This window comes from Epinephelus lanceolatus, chromosome 21 (genome assembly GCF_041903045.1).
Source record: "Epinephelus lanceolatus isolate andai-2023 chromosome 21, ASM4190304v1, whole genome shotgun sequence".
NCBI classification, from domain to species: domain Eukaryota; kingdom Metazoa; phylum Chordata; class Actinopteri; order Perciformes; family Serranidae; genus Epinephelus; species Epinephelus lanceolatus.
Window position 1 is genome coordinate 1,947,554 of NC_135754.1, and position 23,689 is coordinate 1,971,242.

A 23,689-nucleotide genomic window follows, 5' to 3' on the forward strand; every position below is an offset into this window, starting at 1 on the left:
GGTTTCATCCAAAAGTGACAAAAAATGATGCAAACCCCATCCCCTGCTGAGCCATTGGATTTTTGTGTGTAGTAACAAGTCACCATATTCAGCTGACAGCTCCTCCAACAGCACCTTGAATGACCTGTGTTGTTTGGCTTTTGCGCAGATGCTGTTTATGATCCTCATGACTAGAGTCATCACATGATCAAAGCTGGTAACCTTTGCACATATTGCCTGCTGGTGAATGATGCAGTGGTAGTGCAGAAATTTGGGGAAATCTGGGTCACCTTTGCAGTGCACAATAAAGCCTGTATGTTGGCCCGTCATGGCGGAAGTGCCATCTGTCATCTCAGAAACCAGCTTTTCCAATGGTACCTTTATCGCCACAAAATTGTTCTTTACCGCATTGTAGATGTCAACCCCCCTTGTTGTTGTCTTTAGGGGCAGTAGTGTGAGGAGTTTTTAAATCTTTAAATGGCCTCGCCCCACCCTACCTCTCTGAGCTTCTTCACCCCTACGCCCCTGCCCGGTGCCTCAGGTCAGCTGATCAGCTGCTCCTTGAGGTACTGAGGTCCACGTGAACGCTTAGAGGAGACCGTCCATTCTCTGTTGCTGCTCCAAAAATGTGGAACAATCTACCTCTGTGCATCAGACAGGCCTCCTCACTGTCTGTGTTTAAAACCAACCTTAAAACCCACTTTTACTCACTGGCTTTTAACCCAGCATGAGACCTTGTTCTGTTTTTATTTATTTGTTGCTGTTTTTATTGTTTTTTGTTTTAACTGCTTTTTATTATCTCACTGTTTTGTTGTTTTTATGACCTCCTATGTACAGCACTTTGTTTCAGCTGTGGTTGTTTTAAAGCGCTTTATAAATAAAGCTGAGTTGAGTTGAGTTCATTGAGAAATCATGAAACACCATTCTGACAAAAACCATCAGCTGCGCTATACTGCTGCTGTCCACTGACTTGTCGCACTGGATGCTAAACCACCTGCACGTACTTAGATTTTGGTCCAGTTGCTCCGCTAAGTTCCCAGACTAAGCTGACACTCTTCTGGCGATCGTACTTTGTTGTAGACAGCGAAGATGGCTTCAGGACCATTCTTCTCGTCTTTGAGCACAGTGTTTGCAATTTCCATCAGTGGTACTTTCAATACATCTCCATCCAAAAAACGGTTTCTTGTTCTTTGTCAAAAAAATATGCAGCTCTAATTGAAGCTTCAGTTGCTTTCAGGGACTTTTTCACTGGCCTCGTGAAAAAAACACTGCTGTTTGCCCAAAGCTGCCTTTAACGGCTTTTTCTGCCGGTAATGCCCTGCCAGGTTGGTAGCTAGCACTGAAGCCATAATCCAGTCTGTTCTCTGCACATCCAACACCGTCTGGTTTGGATCTGCCATCAAACTGGACAGGAACAGACTGAAAAGGACAATCAGGTGTGCAGAGAGGATTATTGGGACTGATCTTCCCCTGTACAGGTCAAGGGTCAGGAAACAGGCAGGAAACATCACTGTAGACCTCTCACACCCCGGACACAATCTGTTTAAACTCCTCCCCTCCAATAGGCGCACTGTTCCCCAAAACCACCTGTCACAAAGACAGTTTCCTCCCCCAGGCTGTCGCTCTGATGAACTTCTAAACGGTTACAGAGTGGCAGGTCAAACAACACTGCATCCTTGTATATTGTATATAAATATTTTTATTTATTTATAATTTTTTATATTTTTTATATTTAATGTATAGTTGTATATTTTTTGTATATTGTATATTCTGTATGTTCTTGCCTAAATTTGTGTACTCACGTCATTTCTGGTACATTGAGAGCAAGTCAAATTCCTTGTATGTACACACGTACTTGGCAAATAAAGCTGATTCTGATTCTCATTCTGAAGCTCTTGTGGTGTGTAATGAAGTGTCTCTTGACATTGTGCTGCTTCGCCGTTGCCACAGTCGCCCCGCAGATAAGACATACACACTTGTTTTTCACAAGAACTCTTCCTCCCACTCCTCATGGAAATGGTATGTTTTATATCACTTTTCTGCCATCTTAACTGCTCACCTAATTAGCTCACCATTGTGGCTTTGTCTGGCCTGAGAAAAGAGGACGCTTGTTGCATGCTAATTACGTCACGATAAACTTTGACCTCAGGCGATGTTGAGTGTGTACATAATGCTTTTTTGTTTTTAAAATAATATGTGCAATGTTAAACTTGTCATTTTCTACATTCACACAAATGTTATTGATTAAAAAACAATGTAGACAATTTTTAGACTGAGTTCTATGGTGACTTATGCTATTTTTAGAGCGTGCCCTGCGGGCGACTCATTGGGCCCATGCAGGTGACCAGGTGCTTGCGGGCACTGTGTTGGCTACCTCTGGGTTACACCAACACCCTGTTCTCTGCTGGATGATTTATGAATAACAGCGTAGACAGACAGAAGACTTTATTTAACTCAGGGCTGCAAACTCATCGGGACTGAAAAAGGGGCATGGCCCCTCAGAGAGAATTTTTTTTTTTTTTTAAATGTCAACATTAAAATGTGGATTTACAATTGATTTCAGCATGAGGATATATGGAAGTAATGTCATGAACACCAGTTTAAGACACTTAAAAAAAGCAGCCAAAATTGTATTAAAGTGAACTGTACTACATTGTAACTAATAAAAATGTTTTTTGCTCTTTGCAACTATTGCAGCTGCTATTTGGTCAGTTAGAAGGCAGTACATAGATACGAAGTTTGAAAATTTATGTCACAACCTCTACAACTAAAAGAAAAACTGTAACAAGGTGATTTTGATTCAGCTTCTGTCCTTTTCAGCGAGCTTGACATTTGCCCCTTTCTCAGGCAACATAATTCAGCTATTGTAACAAGCCTTCCATTTAATGGCATCATAAGTAAAAATTAAACAAACTGTGGCTCATAGCCCATATTTCTCAGTAAATAAAAAGAAATAACACAAATGTCAGCAATGCTCCATTATAAGATTCTGACCTGTTCACTCCTGAATTGCAGCTTGCAAACAGTGGCAGGAAACAGCAGAGTGTATCACATCCTGTAAAGAAGCAGTGTGCAGGAATAGACGGTGTGTCTGCATTCAGGACAGGCAGGTGAGCTGGACATCAGGTTAGCAGTAAACCATGAATGTATCAGTGAATGTGTATGAGCTACAGTTTGTCAGAACCATGAGACCAGTGAAGCTATTTTAGAGGTGCATAGAGAAATTGTCTCTGTGTTTTGTGTCATCTGATCGCCTCTTTAATCGGCCTTCAAACAATTGAGAACAAATAGCTGCCAATAACGACTGATGGCCGAACAATCAGAGCACCTTCATCTGGGAGTGTTCTGTTAAAACTTAAAGTCCCCCAATTGGGGACTTTGAGAGCGACTTTGCAATCACAGTATGAAACGATGAACTGATCACGAAGAATATAGTGATGTTGCACATCAAATTAAACAGCAGAACCTGGGCTACAAGGCTGTAAACCCCCTTTTTACATGCCCCAAACACAGCTCAAACAACAACTAAATAAGCAACAACAAATCCAACTCCATACAGCACCGATATCCTGACCCACTCGGTATATTTCGCGCTCTAACTCGATGGCACGTTATGCAAAACACACGGCATTCAGCTGAAATGAAAGCAGAGACTCCGCTGTTTCCACACATATGCCAAAGCACTCTACACCAAAGCATCAGAGAGGTAGAGGCCAAAGAACAACAACAACAGAAATCGTTTCGCCGAACTATTGTTGTAAAATTTCTCTTACCTTTGTTGTTTTTGCCGTGAAAAGTAGTGATGTTACGTGCTGTGCCGATGCTTCGAAGCATGTGTCCAGTAATCCAGGAAGTGTTTCCGCGATGCGCGTCTCGAGGCTTGTTTCGTTTCAGACGAGTTACGTCATTGATGACATCCAAAGCCTCGCTGCCCGGCTGTACCACGTGACTGGTATGGGAAGCGGTTCAGATCTTGGTGCGAGGTTTGCACAGAATATTACCCCTTTTGCCATTATTATTTCATATGACTCTACAGCACAATACAATTTTTGGCCAAATGATTGGTTTATACACATAGGATGCATTCACAAAACAATAACAGTTTATTGTACATGTATTCGATACAGTATAGTCATAATATACTATATTATGTTATATGGTCATATATTTTTATTATATTTTATTATTATTATCATTATTATTATTAATAGTCATTCCCAACAGCCATTACTGACACAAATACCATGTATCACAGATTACATGGTTAAGATCACAGCTGCCTGTTTTACACACTTTGGCCAGCAGGTGGTTTCGTGTGCACATGAAGCCTCGAGAAATGAACCCTTTTCTGAACCAATTGGCTGGAAAGCTTCAGTGCTTCATGAGGCTTCATCTCACCATCACTAGCGAAAAGCTCATTCTACTGTTAAATCACGCTACATTCTGGTTGACTGACATGTTGTCTGGCATTCAAATGAATCCGGGCGAACATGATGGCCTTCAGGTTCCAGGGATAAGCACAACAATGACCACTCACAGCAGCCGACATCTCCCCCACGATGACGTTCTGCTGACTGTTATTGGCTTACACTGCTGTCAATCTCGTTTTGGTATGGTGTAATTCTATTGGCTCAAACGAGGTGTCAATCACTCAAATCGACCAATCCGTCGCGGAGATACGAGCCTCCAAATCACAGAAGAGAAAATCTGTTTCACATGTAGTAGGTGTGTATTGGTCAGTTTGGAGTGGGAAATACATGAAAAAAATGAAACGAACAGTTGTATGTGTATATCCTAAACATCATTAGGGATTTACAGAAACAAAAAAATGAAAGATATAGGATTGTACATGACAAAAATCACATGCAAACATGTTGCAATTTTGGAGAGCTCGCCTGAATTTTCTGTACTAAAACCTCTCTAATATTCTTCTGCTTCACTTGATCAAAATCAGCCTTTGCAGAGTTAATGTTCACATATTGTACTATGATTTGATAGAGGCTTAGAGCTGCAGCTGCATCATTCCAAAGGGATACTTATCCTGAAAATGCTTTTTTTTTTAAGTGAACCTCAAAATTTTTCATTTGTGCTGTGTGCCATCTTCATTTACTCTTCACACATAACACATATACTGATATTGACACATCTTAACAAATCTCACAAGTGCTCACTTTACTATGACACCAAAAGTATTCAAATGGACCTTGTGGTTGCAGAGATATATATTAATTTCAATTTTCGAGCAGAGGCCTATAAAATAGGTTTAGGGTCTAAATTAATTCTTGCTATTCCCTGACTCTTGCTGCTTAAAGTAGAGTGGGCAAGTTAACTGCATATGGGGAGATCTTATAGCAGTGGTGCTAATAATTTGGCAGTGATGCAGAGAATCACGACGATAGTATACATATGTGACAATAATCATATGTGTATAATAACAGTAGAAGTATGACTAATGATAACAGCAGCAGCAGGAGGCATCAGGCAGGACCATGGCAGCAACACAACCACACACGTCACACTATCCAGGCACTGCTGCGATATAAGTTAACCCACGAGACAGTGGAGCACAAAGGCTCCGGAGAAGAAGCTGAGTTAGTGACATGCAGTACGGCCGAGTTAGCAGGATGTAGTAACAGGACATATAAAGGAGGGAGAGAGGGAGAGAGAAAGAGAGAGAGAGAGAGAGAGAGAGAAGGAGTATTATATTATATTATTATTATTATAGGAGGTCCCCCGGCAGACTAGGCCTAAAGTCTGATTTATGATCCTGCGTTAAATCAACGACGTACCTACGTCGTAGGGTATGTGGCTACGCAGGAGGCTCGCCATAGCCCCCAGCGTAGCCTGATGTGCACTTCCCAAAAAATTTAACTACACGTCGAGGCGACGCAGACCCAGCGCAGACCAAGAGGGCTGTGATTTGTTTGCTTGGTAGCAACGCATTTCCGCTGCCTCGATTGGTTCAATGGGCGCACATCCCATCTCCTACTTCTCCTCCTTCTTCTGTTGCGATGTAGATTTTGCAGTATTAACAAGCTTTCTTCGACATCCAACAACTCCAACTCCAGCAAGATTCTCTCTCTTTCGGTCGCCATTGTTCACTGTAACCGGAAAAGCCGGAAGCTAAAAAAAGAATCAACTAGAGACGAAGGAAAGGAAAGGAAAGGAGCGCAGCCCCCTACCACTCTGGTGGTGAATTGCACCGCGACGAAATGGAGTGATGGAGAAGTTCGAAGGGTTCATGACGGCGTCACGGCAACGACGTAGGTACGTCGTTGATTTAACGCAGGACCATAAATCAGGCTTAAGTCAGCCTAACTAGGGGCTGGTACAAGGTAAGCCTGAGCCAGCCCTAACTATAAGCTTTATCAAAGAGGAAAGTCTTAAGTCTAGTCTTAAATGTGGAGATGGTGTCTGCCTCCCAGACCGCAACCGGAGAGGAGCCTGATAGCTGAAGGCTCTGGCTCCTGATCTACTTTTGGAGACTTTAGGGACCACGACTAACCCTGCATTCTCAGAGTGCAGTGTTCTGGTGGGATAATATGGCACTATGAGCTCTCTAAGATATGATGGAGCCTGACCATTTAGAGCTTTATAAGTTAACAGTAGGATTTTAAATTCAATTCTGGATTTTACAGGGAGCCAGTGCAGAGAAGCTAAAATAGGAGAAATATGATCTCCTTTCTTAGTTCCTGTCAGTACACGTGCCGCTGCATTCTGAATTAGCTGGAGAGTTTTTAAAGACTTACTAGAGCTACCTGATAATAGGGAGTTACAGTAATCCAGTCTAGAGGTAACAAAAGCGTGGACCAATTTTTCTGCATCTTTTCGGGTCAGGATAGGCCTAATTTTCGCAATCAAAAAGATAAAAAAACACAATTCGTGAGGTTTGTTTTAAATGAGAATTAAAAGACAAATCTTGATCAAATATTACTCCGAGGTTTCTTACAGTAGTGCTAGAGGCCAGAGCAATGCTGTCTAGAGAAACTATGTCATCAGATAAAGAGTCTCTGAGTTGTTTGGGGCCAAGAACAATAACTTCAGTTTTGTCTGAATTTAACATAAGGAAATTGGTGCTCATCCAGGTTTTTATGTCTTTAAGGCAGTTATGAAGTTTCATTAATTGATTACTTTCTTCTGGCTTTATCGATAAATACAATTGCGTATCATCCACATAACAATGGAAATTTACAGAGTGATTTCTAATGATGTTACCTAAAGGAAGCATATATAGAGAAAATAGGACTGGTCCGAGCACAGAACCTGGCGGAACTCCAAAACAAACTTTAGTACGTAAGGATGATTCATCGTGAACATGAACAAAATGAAAATGATTGGATAAATAAGATTCAAACCAGCTTAGTGCACAACCTTTTAGGCCAATTAAGTGTTCCAGTCTCTGTAGCAGAATTTTATGGTCAATTGTGTCAAACGCCGCACTAAGATCCAATAAAACAAATACAGAGACAAGTCCTTTGTCTGAAGCAATCAGAAGATCATTTGTAATTTTAACTAGTGCTGTCTCAGTGCTATGATGCACTCTAAATCCTGACTGAAATTCCTCAAATAAATTATTATCATGGAGAAAAATCACACAGCTGGTCTGCGACTACTTTCTCAACGATCTTTGGAAGAAAGGGAAGATTAGATATCGGTCTATAGTTGGCTAACACCTCTGGATCCAGGGTGGGCTTCTTTAGGAGAGGTTTAATTACAGCTACCTTAAAAGACTGTGGTACATACCCTGTTAATAAAGATATATTGATCATGTCTAATAAATGAGTGTTAACTAAAGGAAAGACCTCCTTAAGTAGCCTAGTTGGGATGGGGTCTAAGAGACACGTTGATGATTTAGATGAAGAAATCACTGCAGTCAATTCTTGAAGAGAAATTGGGGAGAAGCAATCTAAATATATATTAGGTCTTACAGCTGTGTTTGAGGGCAGATAGGTACTATCTGAGGACAGGAGGTCATGAATTTTGCCTCTAATAGTTAGAATTTTGTCATTAAAAAAGCTCATAAAATCATTACTGCTAAGGGCTAAAGGAATACAAGGCTCAATAGAGCTGTGACTCTCAATCAGCCTGGCTACATTGCTGAAAAGAAACCTGGGGTTGTTCTTATTTTCTTCGATTAAAGATGAGTAATAGTTTGCTCTGGCATTGCGGAGGCCTCTCTTCTACGTTTTGAGACTGTCTGCCCAGATTAGATGAGATTCTTCCAGTTTGGTTAATCACCAATTCTGTTCAAATTTTCACGATATTTGTTTTAACTTACGGGTTTGAGAGTTATACCAAGAAGCGAACTTTCTTTGTTTTGTTAACTTCTTTTTAAGAGGTGCTGCGGAGTCGAGCGTTGTTAGCAGCGAGCCTACGGCACTATCGACAAGATGATCAATTCGAGAGAGGTTAAAGTCGGTATGGGAAACCTCTGTTACTGAAGGACATAGTATTAAATTTAACGACAGAGGAGTAATTTCCTTAAATTTTGCGACAGCACTATCTGATAAACATCTAGTATAGTAATTGTTGCTGAGTGGCGTGTAATTGAGTAAAAAGAAATCAAAAGTAATCAAATAATGATCCGATAGCGAGGGATTCTGTGGAAAGACTGTTAGGTCATCAATTTCAATTCCATACGTCAGAACTAGATCGAGGGTATGTTTAAAACAGTGAGTGGGTTTATGTAAACCCTGACTGAAGCCAATGGAGTCCAATAATGAGATAAACGTGGTAGCCAGGGAGTCTTCATCAACATCAACGTGAATGTTAAAATCGCCTACAATAATAACTTTATCTGATTTAAGAACTAAACTGGATAAAAACTCTGAGAATTCAGATACAAATTCAGAATACGGGCCAGGAGCACGGTACACTATAACAAATAAAAGTGGCTGCGAGGTTTTCCAGGTCGGATGTAAAAGACTAAGAACGAGGCTTTCAAATGAATTATAATCTAGTTTAGGTTTAGGGCTGATTAACAGACTAGAGTTAAAAATGGCTGCAACTCCCCCTCCTCAGCCGCTGCCTCGAGGAATGTGGGTATTATTATGACTGGGAGGAGTGGATTCATTCAGACTAACATATTCATCTTGACACAGCCAGGTTTCAGTAAGACTGAGTAAATCAATATGATTATTTGATATTAATTCGTTTACTAACACTGCTTTCGATGATAGAGACCTGATATTTAACAGTCCGCATTTAATTCTCCTGTTTTGTCTTTCTGTCACATAAGAGGATTTAATTTTTTATGAGGTTGTTATGCACAACTCCTCTTTGTTTAATTTTGGATTTGAATAATTTAGGTGGTTGGGGGACAGGCACCGTTTGTATAAAACTATGGGTGGGTAACTGCACTAGAAGCTCAGAGAAGTGTATAGGACTTCGACTCTGAGTCCTGATCTCAACTCTGGGTTGTCAGGGTTTTGAATTACAAATAAACTTTGCCAGGTTTCTAGATATGAGAGCAGCTCCATCCGAAGTGGGATGAATGCCATCTCTCCTAATAAGACCAGGTTTTCCCCAGAAAGTTTCCCAATGATTAACGAAACCCACATTGTTTGCTGGACACCACTTGGACAGCGAGTGATTAAATGATGACATGCGGCTAAACATGTCATCAGTGGTCAGATTTGGGAGGGGACCAGAGAAAACTACGGAGTCCCACATAGTTTTAGCGTATTCACACACCAAGGCAATATTAATTTTAATGACCTCTGATTGGCGTAACCGGGTGTCATTGCCGCCAACGTGAATAACGATCTTACTAAATCTACGTTTAGCTTTAGCCAGCAGTTTGAAATTTGATTCAATGTCGCCCGCTCTGGTCCCAGGGATACATTTGACTATGGCAGCTGGTGTTGCTAACTTCATGTTCCTCAGAATAGAGCTGCCAATAACCAGAGTTTTCTCCTCAGCGGGTGTGTCGCTGAGTGGGGAAAAGCGGTTAGAAACGTGAATAGGCTGGTGGTGAACCGTGGGCTTTGGCCTGGTGCTACGCTTCTCACGGACAGTTACCCAACCTCCCGGCTGCACGGGGGTTACCGGGGGACCGCTAGCAGAGGCTATGCTATGTGGCTCTGCACTGGCTACAGGGGACTGGTTAACTGCTGCAGCTACCGAGCGATTTTTCATAGTGCGGAGCCGTGCTTCTAATTCACTGAGCCTCGCCTCCAACGCAGCAAATAAGCTACACTTATTACAATTACCACTGTCGCTAAAGGAGGCAGAGGCATAACTAAACATTTAGCACACCGAGCAAGAAAGAGCAGGAGGAGAAGCCATTGCTAAGCTAATGTAGCTAACAAGGCTAATAACGTGCAAACAACAGCTAAGATTAGCAAGAAAGTCGTAAAAAGGAGGAGAGCTATAAGTGCTTAAACAGAACTAGTGTGGGTTAAGACTTGAATTAGATGTTAAGCAACTGAAGTGAGAAAAGTAGAAAGCAGACTAGTAGAATTCACTAGAGCAGCACAGAGACGCTGTCACAGAAAACACCGGAAATGACACAACACGCTTACTGCAGTACATCAGCCTCCTCCAATCTGTTGGCCAAGTAAGGTTATCATAATGCCTCTGTCAGAGATTCTTACCTTTGTCTTATCAGTCTTCCCTCCCAAAAAGTCATTGGATCTATACAAATCTCACAAATGACCTATTTTGGATTCAAAATGGTGATTTTCGCCACAATTTTGCACCTCTGTAACTACTGGGACAATAAATTTCAAATCACCCTGTTATCATTATATCTCCTCGTTTTTATGATTCCAGCTTCACCTCAAAAGCCCAGTTTCCACCATGCAGTCTGATAGTTCAGTTCAGTACGCATTTATTCTGCTTCCACTGTGAAAAGTTGTGTATGGTACCAATGGAGCCGTTTCTTACTGTCCCCATTTCTCCAGGCTGCAAAGAGACCAGCCCATGATGCCTCTGGACCGAGCCACATTCTGGATTGAGTTTGTGTGGAGACACAAGGGAGCTGCTCACTTAAAGAGTGACTCCTACAAGATGTTTTGGATGTAGTTCAACTCCACTGGTGTGACCACACTGTTGCTAGTGTCGGTCACCATCATGTCACTTATTTGTATTTAGGGATGTCATGATTATAGATTTTCTTGGTACGATTATTGTCAGAGAAATAATCACGGTTTTACAATTATCACGATTATTATGCATTAATTAATTTCACACTATAAATGTGTAAAATCACATGAACACTCCTTATAGATCTTTAAGTTTCATTTATTTCCATGTGCTCCTGCTTTTTCTTTTATCTCTCAACACAACAGTGATGGTTTTAAGTACGTGTGGCGACTATTTTGTTCATGTATGAAAATATAGTAGCCGTACAACCAGGCTTGGTAAAGTGTTTTTAAGTTGATGTAAAAATAAACGGCGAACATTTGTGAAATCCCGCACAGTGTGGACGTGAGTTTCTGCCTGTCGTCTCACTCCAAAGAGCTACACGGACCCAAAACCATTACAACCTCACGCTGTGTGCACACAAACTGCAAAACTATCCATTGAGACAAGCCTTAGCTTGTCACGTTGCACTGTAAGCCCAACTCGTATCATACCACTACGCCATTAATTACAAATGACACAGCATGGAGTAGCACTCGGTAGTGAAGTGGTAGTGGGTAGGGAGTGGTTTGGGAATGGGCCTAAGTCTTCTTCATCCATACTTCATCACTCGGAGACGCTGCTTGTGTAACTTTGTTTTCGTTCCGTGCGAGTTGCGCTGACCTACTGTATATGGTTCCGTTTCGCAGCATAATCTTTGGAGAGTAACGGTGTTGAGGAATCTTTACGAATAATTAACCGTGGCGTTTAAAATCGCGGTTAATAGTGAAATAAAGTAATTATGACATCCCTATTTGTATTCTAACAGTGAAATGTTTGTGTGTAAAGTGTTTGGTGAGAAGAAAGACAAAATGGACTAATAGGCCTACAGATACTGCATGTACTTGGTAAATGGACTTGCACTTGTATAGCGCCTTTCTAGTCATCTGACCACTGAAAGCACTTTTTACACTACGAGTCGCTTTCACCCATTCACACACACATTTATTCACTGGTGGACGAGGCTACCATACAAGGTGCTAGCTCCTACTCAGTTTTTTTTTCTTTTTTTAACACACTCACACACTGATGGAAGCATCAGGAGTAATTTCAGGTTCAGTATCTTGCTCAAGGATACTTCCACATGCAGACTGGAGGAGTCGGGGATCAACCTGCTCTACCTCCTGAGCCACAGCTGCCACTTCTGTTATGTATTTTATATCCTGTCTGAGATTCAATGTGAATATTGTCTTTGAGATTATTTTACTAAATTGGTGCCTGATGAAGCAACAACATCAGGAGCCACAGCAGTGATGAATTTCTTAGACTCTCTGGACATACAGTATGTCAGACAAACAGAACAGGGTTTTTAGGTATCAAAAGAAAAATCTATCAGAAATTGCTAAGATGTTCTACTACTAATCAACCTGTGCAGCAAACATTAATATGCATGTAAAGAAGTGACACAAATGTTAAATCTTCAATATAAGCAGGCTGTGAACAAAACATGGACTTTGTCTCCATCTTGTGGTGTATACAGGAAGTATAATGTGTCCACACAATCCCACACTGTATACATACCTTACATTCAATAATGTTGATGACATTCTGCACGAGCATGTTGTCTCTGAAAACTGCATCAAGTAGGGTACAAAATAAAATGTATTAATTAAATCATTTCTTAAACAATGTTGTCTTTTTGGAAATGCTTATTTATCTCTTCACCCTTTTGTGTTAGCGTCACACAGTCCTGCTGACTGAATCAGTGTGTTTAAAGAAACAAACCTTTCGTGAAAATCTTAATTCTCCTTGAGAGCAAATCATTTTAGACACCCATCACTACATCTGTGTGTATAGAGAATATGCAACAACATCACGCATTCTGGGTATTAGCATCCATACTTGAGGACATGCTTCCCTAATGGAGACAAAAAATAATGCACCAGTCAAAGCGCAAGTGCAACATTCCATACAAGAGAAGTTGATATCAAAGGAGTGCTACTTTGCAAAATGAAAGGTAATAAACGGCCCAGATCCTTACAAACCAGTGATGCTGTAAGCTTGACAGCTTTCACTGTTGGTAAGCTTGTTAGAAAATATTATGGTGGGCAGGTCATAAAGTGACAAGGCAGCACTCTAAATAAATTATTAACAATTTTCAGAAGATGTGCAATAATCCAACTTCCACCTTCTCTTCCCCTCTTTTGGTCTCTCTGTGTCTCTCACACAGCAATCAGCTTTATCATCAGTGCTGCTGTGCTCAGGCTTTCTGTTATTCAGCTTTAGACCTAAAAGTCTGACACATTTAAATATCTCCTGTCCTTAAAAACAGAAGGGGCGAACAACGCGTTTCACATGTTGCTTCATCAGATTCGCTCTTGATTGTCATCAGGTGTGCGCTTAAATAGACAAGATGACTGACAGTCTGACAGCCCGACAATCAATCAGTCTATGAGATACAAGTCCAAATTTACAAGCTCATATATTAAAGAGCAAGTACATACAAATATCATAAATAGCATGAAAAAGATATCAAGAGTAATACAACTTCCATCATCTGATAAGTGTCATGATAGGAGACAATATAGACGAAAAAAGATATAATGTAGATTTAAAAAAGAGTATAATAATTAAGACCCATTGCAATAATGAGATACAAATGCATAATCTAGATGTACTGTACCAACTCATTTATGTATAAAAAAAGGAGTGTATACAGTATAGAATAATCACAAAATATGAAAAGTAGAAATATGTATCAAAAAATATATAGGAATGCATATCAACAACAAGTGGGCTAATATAAGAAATGTAAACCAAGGAGGAGATACTCCACAAATACACTAATAATGTGGAGACAAAAGTCAATTTGAGAAACTTTATTTTCAAATTTCCACAAACAGTTTCTGATGGCCAGTCCACTTCTCCTGGCAGCCTGCAAGAGACAGAAAAGACGATAATATCCTCAAGAAACAAATCCCAACTTCACCACTGTATTTTTTTTTTTTTTTTTTTTTTTTTTTTTAGCATTTTAGCTGTCTTTTAGCCAGATTGAAGGCTTTGGGTCTGTCACTCTGCTTGATTTAGTGTTGAAACGGTTAAATAACGGGATCCGTTAACTCCGTTAACTGTTAAAGGGATAGTTCGACATTTTGGCAAATTCGCCTATTGCCGTAATCCCTATACATTACCTTTAATTGTCAGTGCGTGCTGTTCTGAGATCGGTGGGGCAGAGCTGCCTTCTGAAATGGAGGTGAACGGTACAGGTCCCTCTCTCCCTCAAAACTAATCAAATACACCATCAAATGACTCCAAGCCGCTCTTGTGGACAACTTGTAGCTTACACATTCACCACGCTATGAAATAATAATGTAATATTACAAGACAGAGTTGTGTTGAAGCCAAATGCAGGAACTACATTCCAGACATACAGTACTTGCTGGGCGGAGTGATTTCAAACAGTGTATGTTTAGTGCAGTTACTCCCGTCATCAAAACAACAAGTTTGTTGAGAAGAAGCCAGAATAGCCTATACAGAGGAAGAATTACAGCTTTTGGAAGAAGAGAGAGCAAGAAGAGAGGCTGAGGCTGCCGAGCAACCAGGGGCTGAGGGGAGACCCAGAGCCGGTGGTGTAAATGTGGGGCTTACTGGACACTTTATTAGGTACACCTGTGCAATATAAATAGCCTATAGAGTACGCCTCAAAATAATCACCGGAACACGGGGAGAACATGCTAACTCCACACTCATAAATCACCACAACTCCTGAGGGAACAACAACATAAAATGTTCCCTAGCAGTCTGTACTCCCAACAATGAGAAGTAATGCCAGTCACTTCACTATATGCTCTGGGCAAGCACTTATCCATAACATGACCACAACAATAGCCTTATTTACCATGCTTGGGTTGTAGGCTAATGTTACTCAACATGGAGGTAACGTTACAGCAGAGAGATTGCTGAGCAAAATACACAACGATCACTTACCACGTCTGCTCGTTTTGTGATGCCGACAGATGGTATGTCAGTGTCTTTCAAGAAAGGTGTTTGAACCATTCCTGAGCTTCTGTGCTCTATCCTTTCAGTGTAGTCCTCTGGTAAAAAATGGCAGGAGCACACAAACATTTTCCGGACCATTTCCACAGGCGTGTTGGGGTCGATGTCCAGCACAAATAGCCATTGTTTCATCCTGCCCGTATTACTGGTTGGAACTACGTGAAACTTCACTTCGCTCCATGTCTTCGGCTTGTTACCTTTTACAATACATGTGTAAACCATGATTTACAAAAACACTTGTAAACTTTCCTCAAACCTTCTGGGGGGTATTCCAGAAAGCGGGTTATGTGAAAACTCAGAGTAAGTTAACCCTGAGGTGAGGGAAACTCTGGGTTATCCGTTCCAGAAAGAGAGGTAACTGAAACTCTGAGTCAGTCACCATGGTAACAGACTCTGTGAACATAACCTGCTCACTGACAGGTTTTCTTCAATAAACCCTGAGTTTTTCTCTGTCTCCTCCCTCTTACACGCTGTTTCATTTCCTCATTCATTCAGTCCGTGTCAAAGCTTGTATCGAAGCGCATTAATTAGCGGAGATTTACCGTCTGTAACAGTCTAAATCCTGCTGGATATTAGTTTGTTACTCAGGACTGTCTTAAGTTACTGAATTTATGCACATCAGTCATTTCTTTGGACATCGGTTTTTGTCTTAACATTCAAATATTACACAGCGAGAATTCACCCTCAGCTCAGAATAAAACCTCTGTCCTTTTTATATTTATTATTTTTTATAACACTGTGCACAAGGATCAGACTGTCAGTCTGTTACAGCAGCTCCCAAATGCTTATTGCACATAATGTGTAGGTCTAATTATTTAAATTTTAAAAATCGGTATGTAGCTTTAGACACGTAGTTTCAGTGACTAATGATCTCTATCACTGATGTCATTGGTCGCACTGATGGAACATAATTCCTATAGCCTAATATTGGAGATTATATGTTAATATTTCTGAGTGAGCAATGGTGCAGCATTTCAGTGTCTTTAAATTTGCTACATTTGTAGCTGAAATGAAGTCACTGAATGCTGTTGAGTCAAGATACAAATAGATGTGCAACATTTTAAAATCTACTGTATTTTAACCTCAACGTCTTTTCAAGTGCAAATCACCAAACATATTATTACTGGGTCAGACTGAGTTTACAGTCATGTCTTTATGTCTTTGATCTATAGCCTAGCCTATATGTTTTAAATCTTCCTATTTTACAGTTGCTGCCTCCTGTGTTTTTCCCCATCAGATTAAATCTAAACAAATATATTATTGTATATAACTAATATAATGTAATGTATCTACAGCCTGATACACAGTCAGATTCCACCACTTTATCTTCATTAAGGAAATGTAAGTCTGATAAATGAATAAACGGACAACACTGAATCAAACTTTTTTATTAACTTCATGGTTAACTTATTTACACTTTCCTCGCTCTGACTCAGGCTCTTCTTTTAAAGATAAACGTGCACCGTGTGCTACACATGCATTAATATCTCTACATCCACTGGATTAAAATGGAAGGTGCTGTCTTTTATTTACCTGTTGCCATGGTGAATCGTGGAGTCGGAGCTCCATTGATGATGGCTTTTTATTGTCGGCTTAACTCAGAGTGAACATACTCAGAGTTGACTGAACTAATCAGCTGTTCTGGAACCGGTAACCCAGTGAGCAAAAACTAGTCCAGATCACGTCTAAAAGACGTAATTTCGGGACATTCAGAAGACGTCTTGAGGGGAGCCAGAATTAAAGTTTTTTATACGTCTTTTCTGGACGTTGTTAGGACGTTTCTTTCTGGACGTCAGAAGACGTCTTGAGGGGAGCCAGTATGAAAGTTTTTTATACGTCTTTTCTGAACGTTGTTAGGACGTTTCCTTCTGGATGTCAGAAGACGTCTTCTTGGGAGCCAGAATGAGAGTTTTTATACGTCTTTTCTAGACGTTAGGACGTTTAATTTCTGGACGTCCAGATTACGTTTTCAGGAGAGCCCGATTTAAAGGTTTTTTGTAAGTCTTTTCTGGACGTTGTAAGACTGTTGTTGAAAGTACTTACTGCAGACATCATTTCTAGACATCTACAGGACGTCCAAAAGATATCCTGAGAAGATGCAAAAGACCAATTGTCATGACTGCTTTTATTATTTTTTCTGTGAGAAAAGAACCCTCAAAGATCTCTGGGGGTGCCCTGAACCCGTTTTAGAACCAGTACAGATTGACCATGAAGATAACCTTAAATGTAGTATGGACCTCAGTTTAGTCTGATGAAATTAGGTAGCAGGGGTGAACAGTAAAAGGAGTGCCTTCCAAGCTCTTGTGAAATGCACTGACTTCAAAAACTAAATGACAATTCAGTACATCAATAAATACAGACAGCTGTTCAATCATCCATAGCAAAACTGACCACTCCAGAAAGCAATTACTTCAATTTCAGTGTATTAACATGGAAATTCTAAAATTGAACTTTAGCAAAGTGCTTGTATCTCACATTTTGTAAAATGTGACTGACTTAAACCAGGTTTGCCACTCTTTGTAATTTAACAGTTCAAGAAGAATTGTTTCAAAATTAAAGACCAATAATTTACACAGAAAATCGTTGTCGTCTTGCTAAATCCTGTTTAGTCACCACAAAATATTTGATGTCTCAATAAAAATGCCCAGTTGTCTCCATAAAATCGTCTGTGCCTCGTTAGAAATATTGGTTTTTGTTGCCAAAAATCGTCTACATCTTGGAGGAAAAATATCCAGTTTTCTTGCCCCAAAATTGTTGAATCGTTCAAAGTTGACAGACCACACAAAGCTCAAAATCAAGGACCTTTTGGTAAATCCAAGCACTTTAAAGTTCTTTGTTTCTATCTTTTTAATTCATGCACTTTCAAGTTCTTTCCAGACATGTGGCAACCCTGTTTAACAGTGTGAAAGGCGAAAACACACAACATACAAGGGATCCACTGATATGGAAATTGTAGCCTATACAGATAACATTAAAATTGCAGTTATGGCCGATAAATATTTACCGATGTCAATATGATCTGTACAAAATCAAGTTTCACTGATAATTACATTTTGGACATATTGAAAACCACATGTAAACATTGAATTTGAAAAAGCAGTCTCTCTTTATTTCTATAACATTCCACCATAATTATAATAACAGTTTAACATATATATAATAACAGTTTTGGAACAAGTATAAAACTTAACCACTAGGGTTGGGATCTGTATCCGGTTCTTTTTTGGAACCGGGTCCAAAGTTCTGGTTCCGGAACCTGTTCCATCACATTTGGAGTAACGGTTCCTGCAAACGGTTCCTAGATTGTAAAAAAAAAAAAAAAAAAAGTCACGTCCATTAGAGTGCGGCACGGGCCACATATTTCTGTCCGAACCCGACATTATTTAATGACTAATGCACTGAGTTTGTGTCACACAGTTGTTATGGTTACAGGCTATTTAACAGGCCGGGCGTGCGCCGTGGGTGCTCAGCGGCGTGTTTGAGACGGGAGCGGGCGGCAGGAGGTCTGAGGCTTCCAGCGAGGGGAGAGGGAGAAATATAACAAAATAAGATAAAATAGGAAAAACCTGTCTCCCTCTTTTATTTAATTTTCAGCGTTTAATCCAGGCGGAGGCTGGCGGCGGGAGGTCCAAGGCTTCCAGCAAGGGGAGCGGTGTGTGTTCTGTTCAGGTGTTGTCACGTAAATAACAGTGCCCAAGCATGAATGCATAGAAGTATTTTTTTTATTACATTGCTGTGGTTAATTTGAGGTAATAGTGTTACTGTAGAAATCAGAGAATCACTTTTTGTTGTTATATATTCTCAGGGAGATGATACAGGCTCTAAATCTGAAATACACACCACACACAAATGTGTATTTTCATCTAATTGTACTGTGCAATAGTTAGAATAACGTTTTTTTGTATTTGTATGATTGCATTTGTGTTTATTATATACTTGTTTAAGTATAGCAAGTATAATGAATATAATGTAGGAATCTGTAAGAGGAATCGGTAAGGAATCGGACTGTTAAGAAGGAATCGGTAAGAAATCGGAATTGTTAAAATCCTAACGAGTCCCAACCCTATTAACCACCAAGTCTTTTGAGGAAAAAAGTGCTGGTAAAAAAAAGTCAAAAAACAACAAAGACAAATTTTCCCACATTTAAACACCCTTTCAAAAAATTAATAATCCTGGGAGACTGGGCAAAACTCAAGAGAATGAGCAGAAATACAAACCTCATAAATCTATTTCTCCGGTATTTTGGCACTTCAGGCATACTGTGGTTGATATCTGAAAATGCTGAAGGACATCACTGGGAACCGGGTTGTAATCTGAAGAGGTATCCCCAAGCTACAAGTATCAGACAAAAAAGAAAAAAAAATTAACCCAACAAAACAAGATTCTTCAAAATAACAGCCTTTGAATCCCATACTACGAAGTCATCTATTCTGATCTCAAAACTTTGTTGAATTTCACCGAGATGACAGGTTTGCATCCCTGCATCTGTACATTTCTGCTTAATTGAGCTTACATTCTGGTGAAAGTTGCAAAGTGATTAGCACGTATGACTTATTTATGATGAATTTTGTTTTTTGATTTTTTAAAACTCCCGATGCTTTCTGATGCAACCACCAAAACTATAAGCCCATAATGCCAGCCAAAGATGTTTGGCATAGGACTGGACCTAAGTGCAAAGTTAATTTATTTCCATGCATGGGAAGGCAGATTGCCCTGGAATAATAACAATGTTAGGGTTATATGCAATAGAGCCTCTGTACCGCTCTGAGCTCAGGTCTTAATTATTCTTAGTGCCACACACATAGGAAGTCAGTAGGCATATACTGAGCCTACCATGATCATTCTGCTCCAAAGTCCAAACATCTGTCTTGAGACACATTACAAGTAAAATGTATGAATAATTACCTGTCGAGAACTTTGTGCGTGCAGTCTTTAACGTCTTTCCCACCCACTCTTGATAGTTGACAAACCTGTAAATACAAGCATTTTTATTTTTGTATTTTTACTAAAACATTGCAGTCCTCTGCTGTGAATACATAATGAGCTGTGGAGGTAGTAGACACCCCCCCCCCCCCCCCCCCCCCCCCCCCCCACACACACACACACACACACACACACACACACACACACAGAGGAGAGACGTAGAGATGCTGGTACATGTCTGTTTAAATGGGAGTTTAGCCGACTTTGTTGCATTCAACACCAGAGTTGAAAGCGCCAGAGTCAGAAACGGGGCTGTTCAGTTTGTCTCTGTAACATCACAGCAGGCACTGGTGTCTATCTGTAAAGGCTTTAAGTGTGAAACATCATTTTAGATGTTGATAGCATAATACAATGTACATCGTGATAAAAAGTGAAAAAAATAATGAAATAATAAAAATAATAAATAAAGTATATGTATTCTTGTAGATATGCATTTTACCACAAGTGATAAGGTGCTGGAAAAATTTGAAAATGACCCTTAAAAGTGCTCTAACAGTACTTGAATTTGACCATGAAAAATGTGTACAAACCCTGAATTGCACAAAGGTCTAGAGGATACAGACTTCTATTGTAGATATAATAGCCGTAACATATTCTTTATTTTATTTTGAAATGTGTCATTTATGATAAGTGGATATGTGAACCAGAATATTTATGGTTTAAAGAGAGAATTAACATTCTATTCAGTTTCATGAAGAAATTACAGCCTTGGAAATATCTTACCAAGGTATCAAAATGGCCCTGATCTTGCAGAGAAGCCTCCTTCTCCTTGAACTCCTCAAGGGACTGTATCCTCTCCACACGACTTGCAGAGTGAGGCTCACTGCTCCTCTGCAGCTTTTTTATTTCTTCGTGTAGCTTCACAAAATTTGTTACAATTTTTTGGAATTCTGGCAATGAAGAAAAAGAAAAATTGTATTACTCATTACAGGGATGCAGACAGAACGCAAAAACTTGTAATAAGTTAAAAAAAAAAAAAAAAAAAAAATCTGCTGATGGAACAAGTAAAAATTCACTTGAAACTAGTGAAAAATGTCTAAAAACCAAGTTACTTGCTAGGTGATTGTGTCTTATTTTAAGTGTTATGAGATATTTTTTACTAGAAATAAGACATCTATTCTTGGTAAGGTTTGGAGTTTTTGCAGCGAAATAATCATAGAAAGAAAATTGTTTAATTTCATTTTCTTTGCAACACAAATAGCCCCAAAAGTAAACAGACAGTAACTTAATTTAGTCCTGGTAAAATAAACAAATGTATTGTAAATGAGTAGGATTTCTGTGAGGGTAAAAATAAAACAGTGAATCATTTACAAGTAATTGATAGATGAACAGATCAGTTAGTTTTTCACCTGTTTTATCCTCCCTATAGTCCCAGATTAAACACATTCAAATGATGAAAGATGTCTCTTAAAAAGCACATCTCTGACACTAACCCATCATCCAGCAGAAACACGTCGGCTATCATGTGGTTGCAAACACGGAGAAAAGTGATCATTTCCTCCCTCAGTTCACAGTGAGAGGAAGGGTAGGTAGTTTTACAGTCAGTGATGAACAGTGGATGTTGTCTGATAAACTAACATTAGTATTTTAGTTTTAAGGATTTATTGTTAAAAAAATGTCCGTTATTTGCGCAACTTTCTTCTTCAGGTTTTCCATTTTAAAATAGAACTTGTTGGCGGGCCGGTTTGACTTGATTGGCGGGCCAGATCTGGCCCGCGGGCCGCCAGTTGAATAGCCCTGGTTTACATTGTTTACATGTCTAGAATCAAATTTCTGGTTTAAACTGCAAATAGGGATTTGGAATGATGATGCCACTGTAGGCCTCATCCTTGAAACTATAAAATCCAAACTATAGCCAAATTAGCATATGGCGAGTCTGGGGTAATACAGCTGTTGTTCTTACTATAAGGCTGATATTACATTAACTGGTGTAATGAATAACATCACAGATAAACTGTTGAACACGCACATAGCAACTGACACAGTGAAAGGGTGCAAACACATCCTTCTTTACACAGGTTTACGAGGGCTGCTTCCACAGTCTCCTAATTGCATCCGTGTTTCCTCTCCTTGCCTCCTTTCTTGCGTCTAAGTTAAGTCCCTCCCACCGAGGAGAAACGCTAGGAAACCAGCGAGAGAGGAGCTGAGGAAACATGATGTAAGAGACATGAGACATCCTCTCCTCTGCGGCGTCATGTGGCGCGACGTCCGCTTCTGTTGAGCGCAGCAGAGCTGGAGCTGTCAATCACCTTTAACAGCTGGAGCGACTGCACTGTTCTAGTACTAATAAAAAGGTGCACAGTTATCACTGTCAGAGCAGCTGTTTCCTCGCTGCAGCCTGTTACCTGTTTATTATCTAAGACTAAAAAGAGAGATTGAATTGGCTGAATACCTTACAACTCCTAAGACCAAAGAATAAACAAAATACAGTTTGGGAACATAATCTTAGGCAAAAAGACATTGAAAAACATGGCTAGACCACCCAGAGACTGTTAGCACTGTGATGTCTAAGAAATACAGATTGAAATGCACTTCATGTCATGTCCAAAAAATGACAAGATAAGGGAAACATAACCTTACATTAGCAGAAATACTCCCACATTTAAAAATCATTTCAGAAACACGTAAAATAATTATAATTCTGGAAGAGGCTGGCCAGAACTTTGGAAATACTCAGTTAAAACCAGCTAGACTCACTAAAATGAAAATAGTTAGTACACCTTAAAGTTCTGTCCACCATAAGTGAGCTGCCACTACATTCTGAGCTTACCTCCACTTTAATAAGCAGGTTTAAAACAACAGAAACTGACACCTTTGATTTTCGCCAAACGGCAACAAGTTTGCAGGTTTGCTAAACAGTTTGAAATAACTTTAGGTGAGACATTTAAATTCTCTTGTTTTTTTATACTTACTCCCTTCTGGAATGGGGAACTTCTCTGTAGTATGTAAAGACCTTTTCTTTGGAGGATCTAAGTGAACAGAAATAAAGTGGGGTGTAGCCAACAGATGGAATTGGATTGTATGTACAAAAACCAGAAACAACAGGCCCTTTTCACAAGAGTCATTTTGACACACAAATCAGCCAACACTTTGCAGGGCTGGATTGGAGATGCATTCACATTTGAAAAGCCCGCATTTTTGTCGGGAAGGAGAAGTGCATCTACTTTAAAAGAAGTGCTGTCAATCAAATAAATAAATGAATAAATAAAATAATTTATCACACAATTTGATTAATGGTCTTTTTGGAATAAAGGCAAAAACAGGTATATTTTCTGCTTGTAAATGTTGTCAGTCAAGAGCAATTGTACTAGTGTCTAGTTTCTGATATGAAACTAATAGATATACTTACGGTTGGTTGACCCTCCCTGTTCATGGGACCTTGGTGTACCTGAGGAAATCAAACCAGAGATGTCAGTCAGTGCAGATACTAAGTGATATGAATACTTCAGTGTTCAGTGAATGGCAATACTCACGACTGGTTGACCTGTCCCGGTCCACGGACCTCGATGAACCTGAGCAATCCATTCAAATAAACACAAGAAGTTTGTGCTCTAATAAAAAAAAAAAAAAAAGGGATCAGCACTCAGTGAATAATCCTCCTAAGCCC

The 23,689-nt window shown here is 39.8% G+C and overlaps 1 protein-coding gene and 1 long non-coding RNA gene across 2 annotated transcripts in view; one reads left to right on the forward strand and one right to left on the reverse strand.

Annotated features, from left to right (window-relative positions):
- Positions 1-11,657, forward strand: part of LOC144459418 (uncharacterized) — an 83,722-nt gene extending 72,065 nt beyond the window's left edge. The window contains exon 3 of the long non-coding RNA XR_013488395.1: positions 10,884-11,657. This is a non-coding gene — a long non-coding RNA (uncharacterized LOC144459418). The remainder of the gene's footprint in view (positions 1-10,883) is intronic.
- Positions 11,658-19,225: 7,568 nt separating this feature from the next.
- Positions 19,226-23,635, reverse strand: LOC144459407 (uncharacterized). The gene is made up of 6 exons (XM_078163365.1): positions 23,556-23,635; positions 23,432-23,470; positions 22,995-23,051; positions 20,806-20,972; positions 20,005-20,069; positions 19,226-19,431 (listed from the first exon to the last, which is right to left on the reverse strand). Exons 1-6 carry the CDS (start codon positions 23,605-23,607, stop codon positions 19,350-19,352), a joined length of 462 nt encoding a protein of 153 aa, XP_078019491.1. The 5' UTR covers positions 23,608-23,635; the 3' UTR covers positions 19,226-19,349.
- Positions 23,636-23,689: the final 54 nt, after the last annotated feature.